Below are 14,241 nucleotides of genomic sequence, written 5' to 3' on the forward strand. Positions count from 1 at the left end.
TAATATAATATTTCACTGACCTCCATACACTGAAATAGAAAACCCGAACATACATTACGGCCTGGTCTAGATCGAAAAGGCACTGACTGTGCCGTATTTCGCACTGTTGTGAAAAGTTGTGTAAACTGTGAAATGTTCGTTATCGGTTGTAATAACTGTAAATGGCTAAAATACAATAATTTGAATAATAATATGGGACAAGGAGACGTTTGTGGTACTATAAAATTAATATTGTAAGAAAAAGACGTCAGAGTTATCCTTCTTCCGAAGATCCAGGAAGGTGAGTTTATAAAATATAATATATACGTTATAAAAATAATATATAAACCTTATGTATTTCACATTTCAATAGTGGAAGGAAGGTGTTAATTTTTTCAAAAGAATACGATATCCAAAGTACAATACATTTTATCGTCTGCTGGGGAAAGGGTCTGTGATGAGGCGATAGTAGCGATCCTGGTGGTGAGCAACTATCTATGTTTGCATATTTAGTAAGTATTGAGCTTCGTGACTGTATATATTAGACTGTGGTCATACCACGAACACTCTCCACAATACCCACTTCATTACCAACTCCATCTCCAAAAATAGGGCAGCACCTGTGTTTGTATGGCGTCGAATCGATTGTCCGCCATGGTGGGTATTTCCCGCGGATTGTCCAAAGATTAGTAGGTGACAGTGTTGGCAGATTCTAGAAGACTCATAGATTTGGGTAAGAAGCACTAAAGTTTCCCAGGTTCTTGTTCGCCCGATGGGGACATGACGATTCATGTAGAATTGTAGATGTAAATCTGTGAGCTAACAATCCTAATCCAAGTCACCTTACCTAACCAAACCAAGCAACAATAACTGCAGCCAAACGCAATGTATAAGATACAAACTAAACCAAACGAGCAAGCAAGCAATTCAAACATTTTCTATGCGTTTCCGTCCAAGTCCCCTTTAAGAGCTCGGTACTGGAAGCCATATTCTTTCTCCAAGCAGTGATGGTAAAATCTTAGGGCAAAATTTCCCTTTTCCTTCACCATAAATTGCCTCAACTTAAGGGAGGAGGTACACCATTGGACTGTGAAAATTTAGTGAATTTTTTTATATCTCATCTCCTATTAAGGCTAAATGAACAAAACTTTTCATTTAATATTTGAGGAGAAAAATTCGCTCCTGCGCCGGGGATCGAACCCGGGTCCTTGGTTCTACGTACCAAGCGCTCTGACCACTGAGCTACTCCGAATTCAATTCACAGCGCCGGATCGAATTCTCCTCCTTCAATGTTTCCCTTTTGTGGCCTTACTCCAAGTTAGGCATATATGTTGACGTTTATGTCCAGTGTCAACTGCCTTTATACTAGGGGCGGACTCAGCTGAGTGACTTGTTTGGCCGGGATTCCGGAGTTATATGCACTGCTAGCTGCGAGAATATTATAGATTTATTAATTTTATTTTTCTCCTCAAATATTAATTGTCAATATTACAGATATTATTCTGTAGGACAAATTAATAAATCCATCAAACTTTTCATGCTTAATATATATACACTACACATTATAAAACACTATTCAGAATATTAAAATAGCCAATAATTACATGTAAAAATAATATCAAATTTGAATAATCTTTTACAACCGTGAGGCATTTACATAATAAAATATACAATTAATTAAATATCCGCATGATTCTTTTACTGGAATGTTTTAAAGACCTAATCAACAACAAAGTTTACGATCTTTTACCTATTCCTTCAAGAAATATTTATTTTTTTAATCGTTATCTTCAATATTAAATTTGATAAAATGCATTATTAACAACAAAATATTTCCTGGAGAAATAGGTAAAAGATTCTAGACTATGTTGGTGATATAGGTCTTTAGAATATTTCTGTAAAAAATCATACAGATATTTAATTAATTGTATATTTTATTATGTAAATGCTTTACTGTTGTAAAAAAATTGCAACTTTCATATTATTTTTACAAGTAATTATTAGCTATGTAATGTTCTGGATAGTGATTTATAAAGTTTAATGCATGTATATTAAGAAAGAAAAGATTTGTTCATTTAGCTTTTATCATAGCTGAGAAATAAAAAAAAAATGAATTTCACTAAATTTTTGCAGGTCATGGTGTACCTCACTTCTTAAGAGTGCCTCGGTACAAAAACCAAGAATAACAGATCAAATAAGTTCTCCTGTTTCCTGACGGTGATCCTACGCGTATACATAGCTTCGAATTTCTGTATTTACGACCACATTTTTCCCGACCCATTACTACTATGTTACAAGAAAGTGAACTTATCCAGGAAGACGTGAATCAGAATCGGATGAGAACATCAAACATCGGACCTCTCAACAAATCAACAAGTTAACCCTTTCGGTCGACTCAACTGAGGGCAGATTCTTACGAATTTTCATAAAATTGTGCTTTTCGGCGTTTAGTTTGAAAGGTGAAAGAGTTATTTGACTTACCTTTCGCTAAGTAGGGCACTGAATGTCCATGTGGGAATACGATACATTTGTTATGTATGATGAAACGTTCAGTTAGGACGCAGTGCAAAACGCATTATTCGGTTTATTTGTCCATCCCCAGGCGTCCCAGGATCGATAATCACTGACACGTAAAATGCGTAATGCAGGTAAATTCATGGGAACTGTTTAATGAAGAATCTCATACAATCAAAGCAATGTAATTCAATACAGTATGGCAATGTGGTACATATAATATAGTTTGAAAAGTTCTGAACACAATTCAATAAATTGGTACCTGAATTACTGTTGCAAATAATAATAATAATAATAATAATAATAATAATAATAATAATAATAATAATAATAATAATAATAATGTATCAGTAAAGTGTGTTGTGTCAGTGAAGTGTGTTGTGCCAGTGAAGTTTTATAGTTTATAGTGGTAGAATAAAGTATTTCAACAGTGAAATGTTTTTGAAGTGTTAGTGAAATCAGGATAGTGTCAGTGAAATGTGTCGTAGTACCAGTGCAGTGAGTGAGTTGACAGCGAAATGAGTGTAATGCTAAAAGGTACTTGTGCATGTATGAACATATCGTGGGTTTTAGTTCGAACTTAGGGTTAAGATACAAATTAGATTTACTTTAAAAGTTATTTTAAATGATCGTCCTTCTTTTAATTTAGGATGCTCCTTGTTAATTTTATTATACTATTAGTATTGTTATTATTGTTTATTACATAGTATTAATTATTATATTATTAATTTAATATTAATTGTCATTATTGAGTGTAATTAGTTACTACTGCCACCGGGCATTTATGGATTTGCAGTGTGAATAAATACATATAATAATAATAATAATAATAATAATAATAATAATAATAATAATAATAATAATAATAATAGGTACAAGATACGAATCCGTGACTGCAGGTGTCATCATGGAGCATGAAAACTGCACCTAAACATCTTCGTTCCTCAGCACAAGACACCCGGAGTTCCGTAAAGCTATAGATAGATTGGAGGTAATGTCTCAATTCTGAAAGGGGAGGGTGCACGAGACGGAGAAGGCATACCACATTTCACCCCCGTGACATGAGGCGGTACCACCAGTTCGTGTCTCAGGCCGTTACAAATGCCACGCGGGATCGTTAATATACAAGGATTAGAATTGTTAATTTACCACATAAATGCTTTCCTGAACGATAAACTGCGAGCGACTGTAGCCATATTAACACTTCGGTACTAAACCTCACTGCGCTGCGTTAGAATTCCTCGAATTTCTGTACATCGACGCGTTTAGAAACAGCTGCATATGCAGAGAACTGGGAATCCAATTCTGTTCACAATCGTGTGTTTATTCTACCATTAGAGCTACCAGATTTATGCTCTAATTGTCAATTGTTATTTATTTCTAAAAAAAAAATGAACAGCGAATCATTATCTTCGTATAAAGGCAAGAGAAAGTGCTTGTGTTTTAACAGTAAGCTGAGAACAGCTTTTCCACTCCGTTTAAATTATCCTCAGATAACGAAGTATACCTATGTGGTACTTAAAAAAAAAAATAAAAGAGCCGGCAAATGCGCACATTTTCATAACAACGTAAAAGAATGAAGTGAAGATAGTTATACAGTATATCTTGATTGCACAACTTTTAACACTATAGCATTTTGGAAAACATAGGCCTATTATATATCTTTCACGTGTAAAAATTTTTATGTAACCAAGACCAGCAACGACCAGTTCTGAAGATGACCAATAACAGGTCGAACATGTTAACATAAAAATTTAACACGTGAAAGATATATAATACGTTTTTCAAAATGATATTGTGTTAAAAGTTGTGTAATCAAGATGTATAATGAAGACACGACGAATCATATAATACACAACCAAGACCAGCAACGACCAGTTCTGAAGATGACCAATAACAGGTCGAAACATGTAAACAAGGTAACATAAAAATTTAACACGTGAAAGATATACAATACGTTTTCCAAAGTGAAGATAATTATTGAACAACGCAGAACTGCACGCATTGTATTCTTCGCCTGACATTATTAGGAACATTAAATCCAGACGTTTGAGATGGGCAGGGCATGTAGCACGTATGGGCGAATCCAGAAATGCATATAGAGTGTTAGTTGGGAGACCGGAGGGAATAATATCTTTGGGGAGGCCGAGATGTAGTTGGGAGGATAATATTAAAATGGATTTGAGCGAGGTGGGATATGATTGTAGGGACTGGATTAATCTTGCTCAGGATAGGGACCTATGGCGGGCTTATGTGAGGGCTGCAATGAACCTCCGGGTTCCTTAAAAGCCGTAAGTAAGTAAGTAAGTAAGTAAGTAAGTAAGTAAGTAAGTAAGTAAGTAAGTAAGTAAGTAAGATAATTATTGATTCTAAAAGTAAGCTGTTGAATTTTCCATTTGCTGTTGTTGACCTTGAAGCAAGTGTGGGGTGGAAAGAATATTCTAGAGACTTGTCAGGTACTAACTCTAATACACGAACTGTAGTTATTCTTGGTGCTAACAGCTATATATCGAAAGCAGTTTTATCGGTTGTGAAATGGTCTTTTGAACAATGAGATTCGGTTGAGTTTTAAAGTGTATTTTCAAGGGACAAAAAAAGTGTTTCTATTGGTACATTAAATACGGTGAGTTCCTTTGTACTGTGTGAATTTTGTTTTTATGAAAAGAAGGGAAAAGTGAAGATGAAGTAAGAAGTGTTGGTGGAATGAAATTACCATATTTATGCATTATAATATGCACCTTTTTCTGACAAAATGTCGTCTTGAAAACTGGGGTGCGTATTATATTCGATGGCGTATTATATTCGCAAGAAAACAAACTTGGAAAAATTTAAATTAAGACACTATTTATGCTATGAGATATGATGGGAAACCGATATCATTACTGGGTCGTATTTTCTTGTCTTTGGTCACTTTTAATGTCAATTTTTTTTTACATTAATCATTATTAATACGGCTAGTATTATTAACTCTCGCAATAACCTACTGACACTTCTTTATTTTATTCTGAAATTTTTTATGTATAACTTTTAACAATCGCGTGTCTTTAAATAAACCAAAAATATTACCAGTAATTCCTCATCAAAAGGGCGGCATGACGTTAGTCATTGTCAATGTTCTGACATCAACCGAGACCTATAGATGGAAGTTCCAGTTCTGATACTGCTAATGAGGATGAACATGACGTATAGCTAGAGATCTTGGCAATATACTTTTAATCTTGAGTGGTTTTTAGAACAGGTGCGTATTATATTCGCTAGTGATTCTTTTTCTGCATTTTAGGATAAAAAATTGGGGTGCGTATTATATTCGATGGCGTATTGTGTTCGAGTAAATACGGTAGTAAAGTAGAGGTGAGAGCAGGAGCCCTATATTATCGATGTTAAATTAGTCAGTTTTAAGTACCTTTCTCTCAGAGAGTATTATAGAAATATTTATGAAAATTTTATTGCTTATTCAATATTATCTTAGAAGTTCTGGACTCTTCTTTAGATAGTGTACTTTATAAAAATAAGTTATAACTTTCTTTGTAAACCGAACTACTTTTTAAGAAATATGAAATCACTTTAATATTCATTAATAATAAAATTTTTATCAAAATTAGCTGAAACTACAGTTCAGCGACCAATGTAATACTGTACCGGTAGATAAATTATAAAAATTTCATTCTTCTAGCTGTCTTAGTTTCTGAAAAAAAAATATATACCGATGGCTGAGAAGTGATAATATAACTCGCATATTTGTGAATTTGCAGGTGAATAAAAAAACTGTTTTAAAAATAAATTTTTCCCAAAACAGACAAATTTTTTGTGTATTCTGCTTTCCAAGATTTTCTATTAGATTACAAAATATTAGTGACTGTCCAATTTTGTGAACATAATAATAATAATAATAATAATAATAATAATAATAATAATAATAATAATAATGTATATTTATTAATAACGGAGAAAAATTCGCTCCGGCGCAGGATTCGGTGCCATGGAATGAGCCTTGGCGTAGCTTAGTGGTAGAGCGCCCATTGCGTAGAACTTAGTTCGATTCCCAGCGCCGAAACGAATTTTTCTCCGTTATTAATAAATAATAACCACAAGAGAGAATTCTGTAGGATAAAAAATAATATCATCATATAGATAATAATAATGTAATTAAACTAAACGACCATTTTTGCAGATACGAGGTACCTCATCTTAGTCATAGATAGCCTATTGTGAATTTTTAACTTCCAAGAAATTGAGCAACAAAGCAAACATTAGGAAAGCTTAACATTTTGTTTTGAAAATTTGCAACAAAGTCAGCCATTACAGTACTCAATAATATCGCCAACTTATGAAACAAACATTCAGCGACAAAACACGGAAAACAACATTTTACCAAATAATCTCAGAGATACTTTATATTTTTATTCAATAGTGCGGGGTGACAAAAAAAAGTAGTTTGACACATAAAACATATAACGTAATTAAAAAAGATTCAGAATTAAAAAAAAAAAATAAATTATACAAAATTATGCGGAAAATTCGAAATAATTATTTGGGACAACACAATTTTTGTTTTCCAAATTTGACCTCTGATATCACCTTAAAAGAATCGGAATAACCACGAAAAAATTCATAATTCGATCTAGTCCACTACAAACTCCAATGCCGAGAATCCAACCTGGATTTCACGGAGTGATAATTCCGCGTCACAGCTACTTCGATAGTGTAACGATTTACAATGTATTAAAAGAACCGGAGAAACCTAGAATACTACTAAATCACAGATGGGATATCTGTTCAATTTGTTGTTCACATAACTGGAGAGAAAGGATCTTAATTTAGAAACAACTGCTGTAAAATTAGGCCCGATATTTCTGCCCTTTTCTTGCCTTGCTCTTTTAATTGGAAGTTCGGAAAGACTTGATTGATTGAGTTATAGAATTCCATTTTATCTCACGACAATCGGGGTCTGATCAGAGCGAAAGCAAGAAGGAAAAAGGGGCGGAGAGAGTTAATATAGTGTGTATTGTTATCAATTTATAGCTACACGAGAAGGAAAATAGAGTCCTGGATCTTAAACTTAGAATCACGAATGTGAAGCCAGATGACCTTATTTTACCTCTACTGTTAAATTAACCCTTTTGCGAGCAATATGTAGAGACCTAGGTTACAGTTTCAGCAAGTATTACTTTTTATAATAAGAATTGGGTACCTTACGCGAAGTTACGCGATTCCCTCCGAAAAAAAGAGGGGTACAACCCTACGCACTCCCATTTACAATCAAATTCACGGAGGTTACGGACCAGTTCTCCACAGATTTAAATTGTAAACGCTGGTAATAGCCAGCCGTGTTCCCCCGTGCAATGAGAATACAACTTTCCGTTCCACTTACAGACTGCGGACTGATATATTTTTAAATTAATGTTACAAGCTTTTCTGGTAATGTCCATCTTTGTATACCACCCATCAATGTCGTTTGAAAGTTGTATCAAATAGTTACACAAAATTAAATAATTGCCTTTCCCACTTAAAACTTTCACTAGTTCATTCATAATTGGAATTTTTCCAAAGAAATAAATGATTTGTTGCCCAATGTCAACTTAAAGGCTTTATAGGTAGAGTAGACGCAAGAAGAGCTTTCCACGGTAAGCTGCGCGAACTTTCGGAAACGTTCGGGTGCACTCGAAATTGCTTTGATTCGATTGGTAAAATGTCGACAGTTCTCAGTCGTCTGCTGGCTTGATGTTTCGAGTGAGATTTATCACAGCGCATGTAACGTAACCTAAACCTTGTTGCAGAGTAACTAATACATAACATTGTTGAAAATAGAGAAGCACGAATTTTTTTACATATAAAATCACTGAATGAAATGACAAAGATGTTATAAGAAATATGTGATCGTGTAATAATTGACATTCGACGTTGTAATAAAACACTAATACTGTGTGATTTTATTAAAATGTTCCGATAACTAGGGTACTATGGTCGGTTTATTTTAATCTGTATACACTCCTTATGTTACGATCGGAGCCTGTTTAGTTTTTCATACATTTATGAACGTTATAAATAATTCCCTAGTTTGACTGTGTAACGTTTTATTAGCACTTCCTAATTTAGAGCCAAACGGGTGCATTGTTAAGTACATAGAATGTTATACAGAACTCTGTTATTTAACAAACACACATTGAACTACATAAAACTCCTGATATCAGGGATAAAACGCAGAGTATGTAACGCACACGCTGGCTTCTACCCGCTCTGCACAGCAACACTCCACGATACGAACAGCTCAAGACCGCGCTTTCGAATGCGCCCTGTAATCAGCATTAGGTGATTCATAGCAGCCCTGTAACGAGCATGGCGGCACGAGGACCGATTATCGTTCTCTGCTCATCAGTCAAATGGGCAAGCTTTCTTTGCGCTTCCTCTAGACAGCTGAAAAAAAAGTCTTTCGGATGTGAAGGTAACTACAACGCGAGTAGTTTGTCTCGTCAGAGGGTTGTTGTTTACGTAAGCACAGTAGGCATACTAGTGGCGCGTGTAGGTAAGAACTGTTTTCGAATCGATGATTCAGAAGGTGCCCGATATTTTATATAAACCCTTTGAAGTGAAGATTGTCCAACGTTTTGAATGGAATATTGCAATTTATCATCATTCGAAACAAATCCTGGGAAAAGTCATATTTCATATCTGAGGAGGAATTTGAACTTGAACCTTTAATTCTTCTAACATAGAATACATCCTATGTTTTTTAACATCTGTCTTCGGCATTATGGTCACTTCACCGAACACAAATGAAGAATATGTTTACGTATCTCAATGTTCTCTGTTCACGTACGGACGAGGACTGACTGAGAACGCAGAGTGGCAGTTGTTTTCGGTGTTCGCATAGTGCTCTTTGCGGACGGTACCGTGTTATACCTACTTGGGATGCATGCACACTCCATGCCATAGTCTATGCGTACAGTACTTGTAAACCGTAAACATGACTTTTATTTGACTTTTTTTCCGCTGTCTATTTATAGGTTACACGGGATCGATGATACTGCACTCTTGTAGCAAATAGAAGCGATATAGCTTACATCATCTTACATTTACGGATCTTGGAGGGCAAGAAGAGGAAAACTTGTGATAAGTATGAAATTGCTTTCTTACTTTTAGTGGATGAGTATTCTAAGTTAAATTTGAACTATAATCCATCTGGAAATGTCGCAGACTCTGAAACTGCTATACACTGTGTAATGCGATAAATATTTCTGAATGCTAATGCGAAAGATATCTACAGAAAAATAAAGAAGCTTGCAGCTGAAAAACTGTATTTCGGTAAATCCGTGGCCTGCGAAAACAAAGTATCTCTAACGACAATGAAATGGGAATCGGACGGAATTGGGGAAACGGGAGAATTGCAAGAAAGACTTCAGTCTGTTTTTTCAGAGTTTAACAGAAACACGTCTGAAATTCTAAGTGCACTTACCCTGAATTCCCCACCGTTGCCGTCGTCGAGCTCGAGCACGTAGCCCTCCACGTAGGATGTAGGGGGTGGCTGCCACGCCACAGTCACGCTGTTGTTCTCGGCGCTGCATTCCTCTGGGATGATGACTGGAGCGCTCGGAGCTACGGAATAAGCAGATCGACAAATTACGTGCTATTATTGTCCTCAATCCACATGGTCGTTGGAGCACACGTAGTAAGTGCTCAGGCGAAGAGTACAGCACACTCATGTCATGTCTGATGTTAAGAATTATAAGTTAAGATATTAATCTATTAGCCATTCATTAGATAACAACTGTGCGTTTGTGAAGGCATAAACAAACATTTCAATACTTTAAATTTTAACTGGAAGCGGGAAGTACCTACGTAATTGGTTTGCTTAGAACTAAGCCAATTTGCCTAGCATTTTATATGTGCAAACAAATGTCTTCATTCTAGAACGTCTCGCTACAAAGGAAAAAACAAATTTACAAGAGAAAATTAATATTTGCACACGACAGGTAGACTACACGTGTAATAAAAACATGAATACCGGCATTCGTTATCATATGACACAAAATCGTCAAAATGTAAATGGTCCTATTTGTAATGTAATCAGAAATAAAATAGAAACGAACATGTAACTTTGGAAAGGCCTTGAATGTGTAGAACACAATGTAATTATATTTCTTTGAATGAAATAAATTTATAAAAGCACTGACAACTAGATATTCGTGAGTACCTAGATAATTTATATGATTGGTTCAATTTTAATTGCGAATCTGGTGCAAGATGAAGAGGAAGATGATAATGAAGATAAAGGTCACGAAGGGGAAGAAATTGGAAGATGATCAATACAAAAGTGAAGATGTAGAAAATGAAGGTAACAATGCAGAAGAGGAAGTGATAAGTAAAAAAAAAAAAAATATACTTATACAGAATGTTTCAGAATTCAACAGAAGATATTTTTCTGGTTATACAGGGGTTGTAGACACGCAATTTGATTATCAGGAACGCAAGCTCTCGACGAAAAATACTAGAGTTATCAGTTATTAAAGTTGTTTACATTTGATACTCATATTCCAGTATTGAAATGAAACAGAGCTGTGAAACGGTTTCGGATCTTATTAGGTATTGCATGAAGCCTAACTGTTAAGAACTAATCAACAGGGTTTTCAAAATTTAGCCTTCACAGAATCTGTAAAATAGACGGCAAATAATGAGACAGCACGCCACTGCATTGCTTGTTTCGTACTCATTCGTTTTCGTTATTGTACCTATTTTAGGATAAACTTATCAAGATGAGGGTTGGTGTAACGGACAACGCGTCAGACCTCAAACCGGAAGATATTATGTTCGAGCCTGATCATGGTAGATTTTTAATCAGAATATCTCTTATTTTATTAATGAAATACTTTAATTCTTTCTTTTCTGAGCTACCGAAATACGTATTGTAGTATATATTTATTTACTATGCTTTCGGCAAGAGTATATTGCATAGTACTAGCCATAGGTTCATTACAGTTCTCTTGAGATCAAGTCAGTTGTATTGGACTCCTATGGAGCTGAGTCAGGTATTTCTTAGAAACGCGTTGGTGTTTAGTTGCAAATGGGACGAGTATATGACCTTTTTTGTGTTCTATATTATTATTTTAATGTATTTTGTCCTATTTTAATATTTAAGTTGTATAATATTCGTTGTATATAGTTTATAATGGTTAAGGCAGAATAATATTATTAATAAACTTCAGAAAAAGTACTTAATTTGTTGCAGAAAAGTACTGTACTATACTATATTCTATAGATTCCAGAATCGGAGTATATTTATATTTATTTAACCTGGTAGAGATAAGGCCATCAGGCCTTCTCTTCCCCTCTACCAGGGGATTACAACTACAAAATTAAGAATACAATTACAATTATAATTACAATTAATATTAAATTTACAAATACAATAAAAATCAAAGTAGTAAAAGATTAACTGATTAATAAAAGCTAGACAGTTTATTGTAAAAGTTACGAAGAGAGAAACATTTTTTTATTAATTAAGTAAAAATTAAACCTACTCTACGCAGTAAGAAAATGCTTAATAAGTTTGCTTTCGAACGCTACTAAATTCCGACAGTCTCTGATGTCACTGGGTAGGGTATTCCACAAGCGCGAGAGCGAGATTGTGTATGATGATGAATACGATGATGTCTTATGTGTTGGTATGGCTAGTATGCGTGTGAAGAGATTATGATATGATGACAGGTAACTGAAACGGGAGGCAAGGTAGGTAGTTGTAGAGGTGTGAAGGACTTGGAAAAGGAGAACAAGAGAATGAAAATTTCTACGTTCGTTAAGCCGTAGCCAGTTTAGAGTTTGGAAGAATGGGGTAATGAGTATAGTTCCACATCTAAAAATACTTTATAATGGTTAAGCCAGAATATTATTATTAATAAACTTGAGAAAAAATACTTCATTTGTTGCAGAAAAATACTGTACTATACTTTATGCTCGACCATGCCGAAATGTAGTAATTATACACCTGGTAGCAGTCCTTTAATGCATGTCATTAAAGTACACCTACTCATTAAAGTTCAGGTGTTTTCAGCCAATGACAACTCAGCTTACAGGTGTTCAGCCAATAACGAGTAGCTTTGTACCGTTATAAAACCGAAAGTATCGATTATTCTCGAATATGCAATCGAAAGAGAATTAGCGAAAAGTCACGGAGGCTGGAAATCCAATACTGTCGCAGAAGGTTATGTTCTGCTACTATAATAATTAGCGTTAATTGTAAATAATATTCAAATAAATTCAATTTGTCATCTCGTTTTTCAATGTCGAATTCAATAATCAAAGTTATACCAAGTTTAACGGATTACACAAGGTCAATGACATTATTGTTCCTCGGAAAATCAATACTTTCGCGTCTGCGCACATCTCACAATTCACGACCTAGAACAAGGTCACTTCCGATCTTGTCAGATACAAATAAAATGTATACATCTGAATACTGTAATTTCAAGTTAGAAATACGGTCGAGCATAAAAAGTCGTATGAAACTCGCCTATAATGGTAATTAAGAAGCTCGTATGAAAATTATGAAACTCGCTTGCGCTCGTTTCATAAACATCCATACCTGCTTCTTAATTACTATCATTATAGGCTCGTTGCATAATGTACTAATACTCTATAGATTCCAGAATCGGAGTATAGTTCCCCATCTAAAAATACTTTACCTAGGACCCCTTTACAACCGCTCAAATTTCTTCGGTTGAAATCTGAAGCACCCTGTATATGATGAAGTGGAGGAAGCTGATGATGAATATTTATCTGCGGCTACAGTAATCTACTATCAGAGAAAATATGTATTTTCTGACAAAGTACAATAATTGTGTATTATTTCCACAATGTTAATGAAGTTTTAAACGTAATTAACTGAAAGCAAAAAAACGAAGTGTAATATTTTGCTAGCATATACGAATATTAAAATGGACGCTAGAGGTATGACAGTTACACTATATAACAACAGGGTGCATAATAAAAGACTTTCCGTACTTTTTTATGTAACTACTCCCAACTTCCCTTATTACGCGGAACGCGGAGAATAATAAAGTATTTATACAGGTTGTAAATACTCGAGTTTCATATTAACTTGCGCTACAGGGAGGTACAGCTATACTAAAGTTTAATCAATGTAATGCACATTCCGCCATCTTGCAAGGAGGCGAATCGGTTTCTGTAATGTTTATAGCTGCTCTTAAGCACTTCACACGAAGCGGATGGCGCACTTCTGATAACGACACAGTCACATCTCAATGGTTATTGGCAATTCTTTATTTAAGGTTCCTCCTCAACTACATGAAGATATTCAGATACGATGAGCTGATGCTGTGACGAAACTGGTGCAACTGGGGAGAGAACCCACGTGGGAAACCTTTCCAAAAACAACTTATTTTTTCATATGTATCGTTTACGTCAGCAGTGACCAAAACTCGAACGGCAGTGGTTACACACGAGAGAGATTCTAAGAAGTAAGGAGACGGGGGAGAGGTACATGGCATGAAAACTACAACCAAAGGTGGTTCGTGCACTAACATTGAGTTCTGCATGAACCCCGCGAATAAAAATCGCAAACTTTGCTGCATCAGTAATGTCACTACTGCCATCGAAAACTAATAAAAAGACATACACATTTTTTTGCTTTTTTTTAAATATTCCTCATGAATACAATCAGAAATTTCTTGAATTCCCTTCTGGATATTTAGTCGAGAAATGCGCAGTTCTTCAAAATCAACAACTTTTTTTTAT

At 34.9% G+C, this 14,241-nt stretch overlaps 1 protein-coding gene across 2 annotated transcripts in view; it reads right to left on the reverse strand.

The window, feature by feature from the left end:
• The window catches only part of LOC138693074 (E3 ubiquitin-protein ligase TRIM9-like), a 409,349-nt gene that overhangs the window by 82,881 nt on the left and 312,227 nt on the right, over positions 1 to 14,241 (reverse strand). For both annotated transcript variants that reach the window (XM_069816661.1, XM_069816669.1), the window contains one exon: positions 9,947 to 10,086. In XM_069816661.1, the coding sequence (XP_069672762.1) occupies positions 9,947 to 10,086 (140 nt within the window). The remainder of the gene's footprint in view (positions 1 to 9,946; positions 10,087 to 14,241) is intronic.

Source organism: Periplaneta americana, chromosome 2, assembly GCF_040183065.1.
Source record: "Periplaneta americana isolate PAMFEO1 chromosome 2, P.americana_PAMFEO1_priV1, whole genome shotgun sequence".
Lineage (NCBI taxonomy): Eukaryota > Metazoa > Arthropoda > Insecta > Blattodea > Blattidae > Periplaneta > Periplaneta americana.